A 12,991-nucleotide genomic window follows, 5' to 3' on the forward strand; every position below is an offset into this window, starting at 1 on the left:
CAAAGTCAACTTGCTGAATGCCCTTCTCACCTGCTTGACGTGCCTGTGTGTTTTGTGTGCAATTCAATTTGAAAATAAAATTATTTTAGCATCTGTAGGAGTTATGTTTCCCCTAACAGTGTGTGGTGGGAAACAGCTTACAGAAAACAGAGATGAACATTCATCAGTCACAGGACCCAAGGTGGCATCAGGGCTGCCATTGTGGCAACTCCCCAGAAAGAAGATTGCTTTCCCACGTCTGCCTTTTGTACACACATTCCCATAACTCATCTGGCAAACAGGAAGGAATCACAGACCCATTTGGATTTGTGACCCAAAATAGCTCCAATCCCATTATGCAGTGATAAATGACCCACCAACAAGTCAGGGAGTCTTTGGACCATAGAAAGAGGAAAAACACGATCAACTGGGAATGATTAGAGTACCACAGTTCTGCTCAAGGGATAACATAAGAGAAACACCAGAGAACAGATTAGACCACTAGGATGGGGAGAATTACCTCCTCAGTGGCAGAGGAAGAGGGGGTTACTAGAACTGGCTGGTTCAGAGGAGGGGATAGAGAGGTGACGACGTATGTCCCGTTGTTGACCACAGGGACCTTGGTGTTGACATGGAGACCACAGCAAAGCGGCTTCTTGCCAGCACTGGTCTCTGGGATTGGTATTTTTACTTATTATTACCGTACAAGCACACACAAACACGTACAATGTGTTGACATGGCACAGGAATCCTATTCTCGAATGGATGCGTATGTTTCTCAGAAAATGTGGAAGGAGTTTTGGGACTATTTTCTAAATAAATACAAATGTATGTGGTGGATGTCCTTTGATTTCAGTGTCATTGCCTTTTTCATTATCTCTCTATGTGTCGAGGATAGGCCTCTGGGGCTTACACAAATGAAAAAAGAGCAAACCACCATGTGCATTTATACAAATACATGCATGTGCACATGCACACACATTTCTATTCATGTGGAGGCCAGAGAGCTGCCAAAAATGTGTCTACAGCCAAACACTAAGAGCAGATACTGTATTAATCAGTCAAATCTGCCAACAACAATAAAACAGTCTATTAGGATGAGACGTGATACTTCAAATTAACTCTATTGTTCTATTGAGCCCTTCAACAACAGCATACATTTTAAACATCATTTTATTTCAAAAGTACACAAACAGGACCAATATCGTTCAATAAGGCAAAGCTCAAATACTAACAACCACTCACGTCAGAGGACTGAAAATCTCATAGTCACAGTTTATGGGTACCACTTGCAAATCATAAATAAAACTCTTTTCTCTTCATATATAGACTAGAACCTTTTTTCTCATCATGAAAAAAAGATCATTAGACAAACATTGTATTACAACCCCAGCCACATATAATCATCTTCATTTTCAGTATTATTTTTTTTATCTTCAGAATCATTATTGTCCATGAAAAGTCAAAGTGGGCCAGGGAGAAGGTGCACCTGTCTTTCTCCACATGGGTGTTACGTGGCTCTAATGCCCAGTTCCAAGGCCAACTACAGACCCCAGCCCTTAGCTGCTACCTGAAAGGACTGAACATAGTGGCGTGAGTGTCAGTGGCTTTTATTTGACCACTTGTGCAGTTTTTAAGCTACTGTGTGCATTTTCAGTATTTATTCTTTGTTCAAAACTTTATATGTTCCCCAGAACCTCTTCGTGCAGCGCATGTGATATTGCTAAAGCACTGTAATAATCAGTACTTAGCAGCTGTAATCCACATTCAATCCTTTCAAATGAGTCTTGTAGGGAGGTACCTCAGGGCTCGGGGGCATAGGTGGTGAGTTGGAATTGGGCACAGTTTTATAAGGGGCAGGACTATTTTTTTCTGTGGCATCGTTGCGATTCTTTTGCATGCCGAGCCAAGCCGATTCAAGTCAAGTTGTAGATGGAGATGGGTGGCCAGCTCTGGTCACCTAGGGAACAGTGACAGGAGGATGCAGACCAGTGTTGCTACAAGAGATGGGGTGAGACCCACAGTTCCTCCACACTCCATTGAGTTCTCCTAGAGAGAAAAAGAGAAAGGGGGGGGGGAGATATTTTTTAATAAATCACAAAAGTGGAATTGGCGGCAGATATATTATGAAAGAAAGTACTAGAATAGTGAGTGATCTCTGTGTGTGTGTGTGTGTGTGTGTGTGTGTGTGTGTGTGTGTGCATTTTGTGTGTTTGTGGAGCAAATACCTCTGGGTGAAAAGGGTGACAGGTATCTGGGCGCCTCCTGTCCTTTTGCATCTTCAACCTCTCACACTTGAGAGATTCATTATGTGCAGCTGAAGTTAAGGCAATAACAGACAATGTGTACCCTCTGCAGGGTGTTTTCCTGCTGGAGTGTATGTCTTATTTATAATGGAAAGAAACGCATATTTTTAAATGCACAATGAAAAGAGTTTTGTATGGAGGCGGTATTACTTTTGCTCACAGCACGGTGTGCACAAAGCAAAAAAACACAATAGCAGGCTTTATGCTACAGTAGGCACTCAAGAAAAATAAACAGTGGTGGACATGTTTATACAGCATGACTGTACTGCATAAAGTTTCAGAGAGATGCACATTGTAGGAGAATCCAACTCGGGTATGTGGTAACTAAGTTACTTAACTCTAACTCCACTTGGAGCTGTGTCTGCTATAGATCAGTATGCCCTTGCAGTACGTGTCGTAAAACAGGCCAAACACAGCACTGTGAAACAGACTTTTAGAGTGTGGACTCAAAGCCTTCCAATCCTGACCCTCAAAAAGCTCTCGTCTCTTTCATCCACAAAAAAAGGTAATGGGCAGAAGAACTCCCCAGATCTTCCCCACAAATTAACATCCTCTTGCTATATCCTGTACGTCCTGTTAACATTAATGGAAACACACTGGCTATAACTACAGTAATGTGACACTGGAACTCATGAGGTAGAAGAGACTAGACCTCTCCATTAAAAAACAGGTGATACTGTTACAGCCTTATTGGAATGAATGCAACAAGCCATTGTTATTCATTGTTTTTCTGAGTGAGTTTACTGGTAAATGTGAGCTGTGACAATTATTAGTTTTTGTGGCTTTAAATCAAGTTTTCTGTCAAGGTTGTCGAGGTTTTACTAAAGCTGGTGCTTTACTCACTTTTACATACCTTATAAATATAACTTCAAATCATCCTGGTACCAGATCCTCACAATCCGGATACCAAGAGACTACAATTTGCACATTGAATTTGTTTACTCAATCACACACCCCTCTCCAGTCCTTGGCCAGTTAAGGATATACATGATTTCGATGGGGTCCATGGTTATTGGCTCAAACATACTGCAGTCACACTTGTTGTCCACCACCACCATGAAGAGATTACTGCTGGGGATCTGCTGGATCACAAAGGACCTGCCAATCAAAGCACGGGCCGTCAGAAACAAAAAAAGACAAGGAAGTAGGAAGAGAGAGATATCAAGGGAGGATTTAGAGTGGGATTGGCAAATTGACAAGGCGCATGTGTGTGATATCAATTTCCATGTGTGTCAGAGGATTTGTGTTATGAGTTTTCCCATTCTCCCCTGGCGGAGAGGAGATGCATTGAAAAGACTCTTCTGGATGCATGTCAAGGAGATGATTTGTCTCACCGCCAGCTGTCAATAAACATACAGAGACATCGACAGACTTGCACTAAACAGACACACATATAAAGTAAACACATACTTCTCTAACTCCATTTAAGCCCCCACCTCTTCCTCATTCTCTTTCCTACCTTCTTTTTTTGTCTTTTTTATACACTCTCCAAGGCAAGCACCAATGAAGTGTTGCAGAATATAAAACACTCCAAAGGGAGACAAATGAGAACCACACTTATGTGCTCATGGCTTCCCATGGTTGTGTTTTACAGGCCTGAGAGATCAGGCCTTGCCTCGGCCTCCTGTCCAGTGATTTATGATCGTGGGTCAGCTTTATGAAGAAGAGAGGTCATAAAGATGATCTCTTCTTTCTGTCACCCTTTCTTTCTTTATCTCTTGCTTTTTCTCCCTCCTCTCTTCTGCCGCAGCTGGATGCTATAGTATATTGAGTGTACTGTGAAGCATTTATCAGACACGTATGAGAACAGACACATGTGACTGAGTCCACACACAAATGCAGAAATACACGCTCTTGTTGGAGGAAGTGAGACAAAGAGGCAGAGACCTGATAGATCAAAACAGGCCGAGGAATTTCTCAATCCTTACTAATTCAATAGCATTACCAATTTAATCTGACCACAGACAGCCTCCAATCCCTGAGTAGCACCAATCCACCGCACTCTACTACAGTTATCCCACTGTGACCAACCAAACCCAACAAAACCATCCCAGCAAATAGGCCAAGCCAGTTCCAATCAGGCTGAATTAGGATCCACTGATGTTTAATAATCTGTGCTCACCCCTGCACAGCGCCAGGCCGGCCCAGCTCAGCCTGCTGATAGAAAGCAGAACAATTGTTCTTGGAGAAAAGACTTGCACAGTTGCTGGCCTTGAACATACCCAGTGCTGGAAAAGGGAGCACTACCCTGCATATGAAGGCATACACTCTGACACAAACAAGGATGGGTGCAAGAAGCACAGATACACAGAGACAACATTCATGCATACTCTTTCTAACAAGCACACAAACGGTAAAATCTTCTTGACATGGTCTCCTAGTGCTGTGGCTTTTAGTGATTTTGGCCAGCAGAAAAACAGACAACAAAGTCATCCAATAAGTTACTCTGAGAAAGGATAAGGATCAACAGTGAGTGGCACAGAGATACACAGAAAAAAAGATAAGGTTGTGAAAGCGAAAGACATGAAGAGTTAGGCAGATGTATAGTATAAAGCTCATGTATTGTAGGAAAAGATAAAGACACGCTAAGACTTGGTGACAGAACATGTCTAATAAAACCAGAACCAGGTTTTCAGAATTATCTTTCCTCACAGTCTGGAAATTTGACCAGTAATTACTGTGTGTAATTTAACAATTACTTAGTCAATTATTTAAAATTTCTCCAATAAAATCTCAACAAACAGGCTGGAGAGTTTTTAGAGAAATTGTGTTATTTAATTCCATTTCTCAGATTACTTTTTGGGAAACTGGGTACCATGATTCCAGTCTTCTCTTTTTAAGCCTTTTAACATAGTTCACATGATTTTAATATCCATTATATTTGGGAGGTTTTTAAATTATTTTTAAAATTAAAAATGCAAATGCAGCATAAAGCTTAAAACAAAAGGTCCTTATTGAGTAACATGAGCCATAATAAAAAAATTAAATAGAAAAATTAAATAAAATTTAAAAAAATAAAATAAAAAAATAAAAAACGTATATAATTATTAATTAAGCATGTACAAAAATAATCAACACTGTATTAAAAAACAATAAAATTCTTTTTAAATGTATAAATGCTGGTACCATAACAATATCTATGTACTGTACTGAATGAACTGTATATATATATATATATATATATATATATATATATATATATATATATGTATATAGCACGTCGGGAGTGACAGCATGAAAATATGCACAAATATTTTAACAATACCATGATTATTAGTGTGACCTGAGATAAACAGGCAAATGCATTTTAAGTCTGTCTAACAGATGAAACCATGTCTACACGTCTGACTGTAATGCTGAAGCTGTAGCTCATTGCAACTTTAGACTTCTCAATTCTTGGGACACTTCTAGTCTGGGACAGTCGAGAGAAAGCAAAGTAACATGTGGAGCAGTAGAATATACGGCCACGAGTATTGTCACTAATAGTCCCCTTGAAGACCTTCTCTGGTTAGAGACACAACACACTCTTTGTCCTAAATCTCATGTTACAGTCTGGAGAAGCAGGCTATACAATAATGCAGGTTAAATATTTCTATAGCGCAACTTAACCCTTTATATCATTCATTAGATTTCATGTTTTTTATGATCTTTCACTGTGTCTCATCTATCAGGAAGTAATGGACAAACACAAATACCGACATCACATGCACACATACAGTCAAAATACAGTAAAGAGAGGTTTTACAGGCAAGAGCTTAGAGTATATTTCCTAGATCATAAAGCACACACATGTCCCCATGAAAATATGAGAGAAAGGCCTCAGTCAGCCTGTAACGTAAAACAGATGTTTATCACCAATATCCTTTATTAGTAATATGAGCTATAAAATTCCACATAACCGAAATAAAAACTCAATTTTACTTTGTCAAATTCATTGTGCTTTAAAAAAGATTTATTTGAAGGCGAGATGTTGCTCAGGGCACATAGCCCTGCCCGCTAATCCCAGTCCTGGTGTCATCATTGGAGATGAGGCCATTCTTCTGTCATGCGTGTGGGGGTGGGTGTGAGTGTATTTGATAGGGTGCTGCATGTGTGTGTACGTGTGTGTACGTGTGTGTACATGTGTGTGTGTGTGTGTGTGTGTGTGTGTGTGTGTGCGCGCAGCATGTGTGTTTGGTGGTCTGACTGCATCCCCAACCACATTTTACTCCTAGCACCCAGGGCAGTGGTTACCCTGCTGACCTTGTGGGGCTGTACTGGCAGCAGACACACAAGGAAAACACACAGACACACACAGACACAGACACGCACGCATGCACGCACTCACACACACTCTCTCAAACACACTATCTTACACACACTCTCTCACACACACACTCTCTCTCTCACACACACACACACATATTCTGAGCCTCCCTGGCAGTTCCACAGCTGGGAGCAATGAAGGGCCCATTGGAGGGATCCAGAGAACACCCCACAATTGCCTGACAGAAAAGCCCAAATTGTTAATGGGGACCACACTCATTTTCCCATTTTTAAAGGAAACCTTTTTTTCCACCTCTCTCCCTCATCTCTAAATGCCTCGTATTTCAAACTGCCGGAGGAGAGAGTGAGTGTCTGTGTGTGTCCGTGTGTGTGTCTCCGATGGATCGCCCTGGATAAAAGTGTTTTCAACAGACAACAAATGATTTGAATGTGTTTCTCATTACCAGGGATTATAGACATAGAAATATTTCACCAAGATGGGCGTTAACAGGATAATTAATTTTTCATTGTTCATCCTACTTCCTCATTGTTCACGGAGCCAATTCTTATTGAACAGTAGACAGATATTTTGACAGTTGTTGTTGCTGTGTTGTTGCTATGTGTGTTTAAATGGGACTGCATGTGTGTGTGTCTCATACTTGATGCAGCCGTCACAGTCAACATTGCCCAAGTTCTCTTTGATGGTTCTCTCGGAGACAAAGGCTGGGTACTCTGTGTCACATGGTACCTGCATGGTCCGACCTATCCTCTGAGCTGAAGAGAGGGAGGAAGAAAGAGAGAGAGAGAGAGAGAGACAGAGAGGGAAAGAGAGAGAGAGAGAGAGTCTTGCAACATCCATTTCAAAGTAAAATACATATTTAAAATAGTTATGCAAATAGATTGTAAGCAAACAGTTAAACACGCCACATCCTTGTAAATATACAAGCTTGAAAGAAAGCAGCATTTCTGAACCAGAGCTGCCTCTTTTCCTGCTGGATATTTCAAGTGTAAATCTAGGCCACACATTAATGCAACATTGCTTGAACTCTCCTGCCACCCAGAGGTTTGAAACAATGCTACAAGATGGAAAGGAGTGGGGAAGGAAAAATCCAACATTTTTCCATATGGTAAAATATTTTTTAAAGCAGGTTTATTAAAGCAGAGGCTAATATAATCCAAATGTGCATATGGAATCTAAACAATACATGTGGCTTTATTTTAAAAAATGTTAATGGAACTTTTCTTTTAACAGCACACACTTTTCTAAAGTTGGTAGATTATGTGTGTGATTACAAAGGAGCAGTTTAATAACTGGATGTCAGCAGTATTGTGTAAAAAAAAGTGTGCGCGCAGTTGTATATAAACTATACACATGTGAAAAACAGCCTACATGTATAAACGTCTGGGATTAGTTTAGCTTGAGAGGTTTTGTATATTGGGTTACGGGCTGCTAAATTGGGGTGTTTCAGCTGTGTGTAACAGGCCTGTGTCTCTTTTGTAAAAAGATATAGAAAGTGCTGCTAAGACCTGGGGCCAGCCAGCTGTGAAATTGTCTTGACTGCTTGGCGAGCAGTGATGCCCAGCTTCACTTCATTCGGGATAAGAGTGTGCAAGAAAAGCATTTTATAGTCTTTAATTTTGTGGTTCTCTCTCTCTCTCTCTCTCTCGCTCTCTCTCTCTCTCTCTCTCTCTCTCTCACTTTCACGTACGACATATTTTCATATTAGTTTTGGTTAGAATTAATACTACAATATGCTCAGTGAGGCTTTCATTCTGGACAAACAGTATTTAACAAACCGTAAAACATAAGGCATCGTAGCTCATGCTCAAGCTTCATAGCTTGGCGGTTATCAGATGAGGAATGAGGGTGTTTGTGGAAGAAAGTGAGACAGAATAAGAGAAAAGGTAAGACATAAAACCAGGAGGGGGGAGAGAGAGAGAGAGAGAGAGAGTGAGAGAGAGAGAGAGACACCCTTCTTACATATTATAAAAACATCAAGTATAACCCCGTGGACACACACACACACACACAAACACACACAAACACACACACAAACACACACATACACACACACACACACACACACACAAACACACACACACACACACACACACAGGTCACTTAAGGCAATCTCATGTTTGGCCATTCATTTCTACTGTGAGGTTTTGGATTGTGCCTCTTTACTCTTTTTTTCCAGTGGTCATAATGACTCAAGCCGAGAGAAAATGGAGGGGAGATGGTGAAGACAACGAGTGAAGGTCAGTAATGAGGACACTGGTTGTTTATTCTGTCCGCAATGAACTTTGTTTCATGTGAACTTAAGAAAAACCAAAAGTGTATGCATCAGTGTAGGGATTTATCTTTGGATTATTCTTTTAGAAATACAAATAAAACATAACAAAAAGAAACAGCATTTGGATTCTCATACTTAAAGATATTCATGTTTTTATGGGCAAATGCAAAATTACTTATTTTACTTTCCGTTCCAAGAGAGAAAAGTTAACTTAAAAAACTATGGATAAGTATAAAAAACACTTTATTTTTTAACTGGAACTATGAGATCCATAAGATCCTGTCAGTGTTGACATAGCTTTAAAAGTGACATAAATTGGAAGAAGAAGAAAATCCAGTTTCCCCGAAAATAGTTGTTTGGTGTTTGTTTGTTTTACAAAGGATAAAATCTATATTTTGATCTTTACGGAAATGTAAACAAATATTTCGGGATCTTGAGTTGAGTTTTTTATTAACCATTTTTTATTTATTTTTGTTAACACATAAAATTCAATATCATAAGAATGAAAGCACACAGACCCATATGACACGTAATTCATGGGTGCTACTATCAACAATCTTGGTTACAGCAAAAATCATTTTTAGATGTAAAACTATATTTGTAAAAAATAAATTGAAAAGCATATAAATTGGTGTAAATCAGAATAATAAAATCAAGCTGTGTACAAATTACACAAATGTAAGGTGAGAATATTAATCAGTATTCTTTTCCTAGCTGTCTCTTGCTGTACCATGATATCTGATTAGAGATTAGGATTTGAGGATCAGACTTATTTACCACTTTATTTACTCTATTTTCCATCTTTAACAGACATTCAAAATAAATTATGATGGCCCATTTGAGCAGCTTTTACACTTCTGTGTGCATCCATGAAGCCTTTGGAATGTCATGTATGTTATTACAATTTCAGTATAAGCTTAAAACCTTTATATGAGTGTGTGCATGTGTGAGTTTTCATCAGACACACAGAGGGGCGAACAAGCAGATCACCAAAGAGTGCGCTCTTACCTTTCGCTGTGAGGTCAGAGTACCACCAGCTGCACAAGTTAAACTCCACCAGGAATCTAAATACGGAGACATCGAAGGTAACAATCCACTCCAACACATGCTTATATAATACATACTGTATGCTATAATACAATCTGTACTGCATTCCAACCATTTTTTAACCAAACAATAAAGGTTTTTCAAGAACTACAGTTGGGAGAAATTGCTTATTTTCACAGAAAAACTTTATCAACATTTATGCTCCATATATAAATCTTTCTCTCACTGCCAGTTATCCTATTGCAATTCCATTGTGTTTAAATGCCTCTTAGAAACCTCAAAGTTGTTCTCTCTATTTAACCATGAAACCCTTTTCCAAGAAGTGAATTAAATGTCTACTGAGAATTCTCAATTGTTGATATAGCCAAATCTGACTCTTTTCATGTGGGTAAACCATAAAATTATCTCTGAACTTCAGTCTTGACTTGTCCAAAGCTTGTAATACAGGTTATCTTTTATTTATCTTATTATTAGTCAATCTTTATTCAGAGGATTTGGTTATATTTTCTCCTTTCAGTTCTGACCTTACACAGATGAGTTTACTCATAGGTATAATTATATTTTAAATGTATAAAGCGCAAGGGCTATATACTTTTAAAATGAAATCAAAACATCACTTATATTTCAAAGACAAAAAAAAATGTATGCACTGTGACATTATGTAAAATTAGGACTGACAACTCAATCCTCCCATAATGCACTGTGGTGACAACAGACCACCCAGAAAGACTCCACAAAAACACAAGATGGCATCACAGGAATACCCACGCCACAGGGAACATCAGGTAGCTATTACCGTCCATGATCAAAGACCATCGCGTCAATGTGCATGCAGAGGCACATGTAAACAAATATACAGTTTATATATAACCACATACACACACTGACAGGAGAGGCCACCAAAGCCCATGTATGCAGCGAACGTATGCTATTACAGACTTTCACATACACAGAAGTCTTACATGACAAGCTCAGTCAGGATCCACTTCACAGCGGAGAAGAAAGCAAAGTAAGGCTGAAGAAAAAAAAGAGAGAATATTGATCAGACACTGAAAACACATCAAACGTGGTCCCAATTCTGCATTGCAAGAAGCCCAAACAACAAGGTTGAACAGAATGAAAAAATGCAGTACTCACATCCAACAGTGTGTGTCCACTGTCACTGCTCTCTGAAAAAACCCAACATAGAGCCTGGTAGTCATACAAAGTGACCCTGAGTAAATAGAAATAAAAAAGAGAGGACAGATACATCAGAAATAGAGATAAAGAGAGCTAAAGATAGATAGAATGTTTGACATGTTACGTATAACACATAACTTTCAGGAAGATATATAGCCCAGATTAGGTGATATATGTCTTGATTCACAAATTATCTCTAATATTCTATGCCTGAGGGGCCTTTTGGACTGCTGTGTGGGAGCAGGAAGGAAATATCCCACGTAGGCTTTACCTACGGATAATATATTGGATGGATGTGGCAAGAATGCAAAAAGGAAAGTAACTGAAAGCCGAGGGCTTCCTGAGAGGTTCCTCAAAGTAATGTAGGAAGGTGTGTGTGTGTGTGTGTGTGTGTGTGTGTGTGTGTGTGTGGTAGATGATTTGGGGATATTGAGGGGGATATCAGAAGATTTAGGGGCTTAGTAGACCCTGAGGGTGTGAGGTCTGGGTCTGTGTGGGAGGGGTTATTGAAGGGGTTTGTAACACACACAAACACAATGGACGTCTCTTTCTCATAGCCCGTGGACAAGTTCCTATATACTTGACATGTGCATGTGTGTGATGTCTGAGTGGGAACGGTCTATTCGCAGCCCTGGGCGATGCTTAAACCTCAGTCATAGTACCGGTGACACACAGGTCCAACACACCGCCAGGAACCAATCAGCGCTAAGCCAGGCCACATGGTGTTACCAGCAAACTTTGACTAATGAAATAACTTTCAATTGATATGTTGAATTGTATGTGTGTGTGTGTGCGTGTGTGCGTGTGTGTGTGTGCATGTGCGCGTGTTGTTCATTGGTGACTGCTGTGTGTGTGAACCTTATTTTGCTCTGCATGGGAGCATACCATCACTCTCAATGTTTTTATTGATTTCTCTTTCTATTGCTTGTTTGAATAGATGAATAACTCAAACTACTTCGACCACGTGTCTTCATAAGCAGCCTTGATGCTGACAGATAAATCCAGGCTGGCAGCTTGGTGTCAACTTTAAGTAGCACAATTAAAAATGTCTTTAACGGTTTTTTTGACAAGACAAAAACTGTACTGCAACTTAGAGCATTAATTCTCTACAGATGGCATTAGGTTAGGACGGATCGCACTGGATTCATTAGTGTTAAGATCCTTAAGCTCTATTACTCATCATGCTAATACTTCACCGACACAAGTTGTATTATTCATTAATCATACGTCATCCTTAATTTAAAACAATCCCTCATCATCCAACATTTAGGATTCATTGAAAGCACTTGTAGGCCTTTTTGTTTTTTACGAGTGGGACTGTAAACTAAAGCTGTCAGCTTTTGAGTTTCATCCCTATGACAAACAGGCGTGGCTGTCTACTTGTGCGATGATTTGTCACCTGATTTTTATGCACTGAGACAGCAGGGTTAAATTTCCTCAGACACATCCTAAAGGCAGAACTCCAGGGTTGGAAATGTGGTTTTAAGCTTCTGCAACTAAGTTCTCTACAGATTCAACGAATATTAGACCATACCAGAGCTACACAGTCAAACTACAATATGTGCCTGTCTCTCTCTGCTTCTCTATATTTCTTCTCTCTAATACCGGGAAAGTTATCCTCCCGGGTTAAATTTCCAAATTAATTGCAGAAAGTCACCACCCATTGCTCCCGGCGTTTTCCAGAAGACACAATTCTACAACAAGCAATATATGCCTAAGTGTGTGTGTGTGTGTGTGTGTGTGTGTGTGAGAGACTTCAAGTTTCTCCTAATACCTTCGTTTCAGGAAAAGATTTGCTGTAATCCCCTAATGGAGAACTCTGCTGAGCAAGGGGTCGGAGTTCAGCGCTGAAAAGCTCAACACGATTGGCCAAGTTAAAAGCTGTCAGCGCGAGGGGGGACCTGCTTTCATTCTGTGGCCTGCCTGATCTTATGCACATAC

At 39.8% G+C, this 12,991-nt stretch overlaps 1 protein-coding gene across 3 annotated transcripts in view; it reads right to left on the reverse strand.

The window, feature by feature from the left end:
• Positions 1–1,134: 1,134 nt before the first annotated feature.
• Positions 1,135–12,991, reverse strand: part of cacna2d3a (calcium channel, voltage-dependent, alpha 2/delta subunit 3a) — a 135,072-nt gene continuing 123,215 nt past the window's right edge. For all 3 annotated transcript variants that reach the window (XM_034877748.1, XM_034877746.1, XM_034877747.1), the window contains 7 exons: positions 11,009–11,084; positions 10,834–10,886; positions 9,833–9,888; positions 7,190–7,304; positions 3,271–3,383; positions 2,208–2,290; positions 1,135–2,028 (listed from right to left, as the gene is read on the reverse strand). In XM_034877748.1, the coding sequence (XP_034733639.1) occupies positions 1,936–2,028; positions 2,208–2,290; positions 3,271–3,383; positions 7,190–7,304; positions 9,833–9,888; positions 10,834–10,886; positions 11,009–11,084 (589 nt within the window). In that variant the 3' untranslated portion in view covers positions 1,135–1,935. The remainder of the gene's footprint in view (positions 2,029–2,207; positions 2,291–3,270; positions 3,384–7,189; positions 7,305–9,832; positions 9,889–10,833; positions 10,887–11,008; positions 11,085–12,991) is intronic.

Source organism: Etheostoma cragini, chromosome 7 (genome assembly GCF_013103735.1).
Source record: "Etheostoma cragini isolate CJK2018 chromosome 7, CSU_Ecrag_1.0, whole genome shotgun sequence".
In the NCBI taxonomy this organism is placed as follows: Eukaryota; Metazoa; Chordata; class Actinopteri; order Perciformes; family Percidae; genus Etheostoma; species Etheostoma cragini.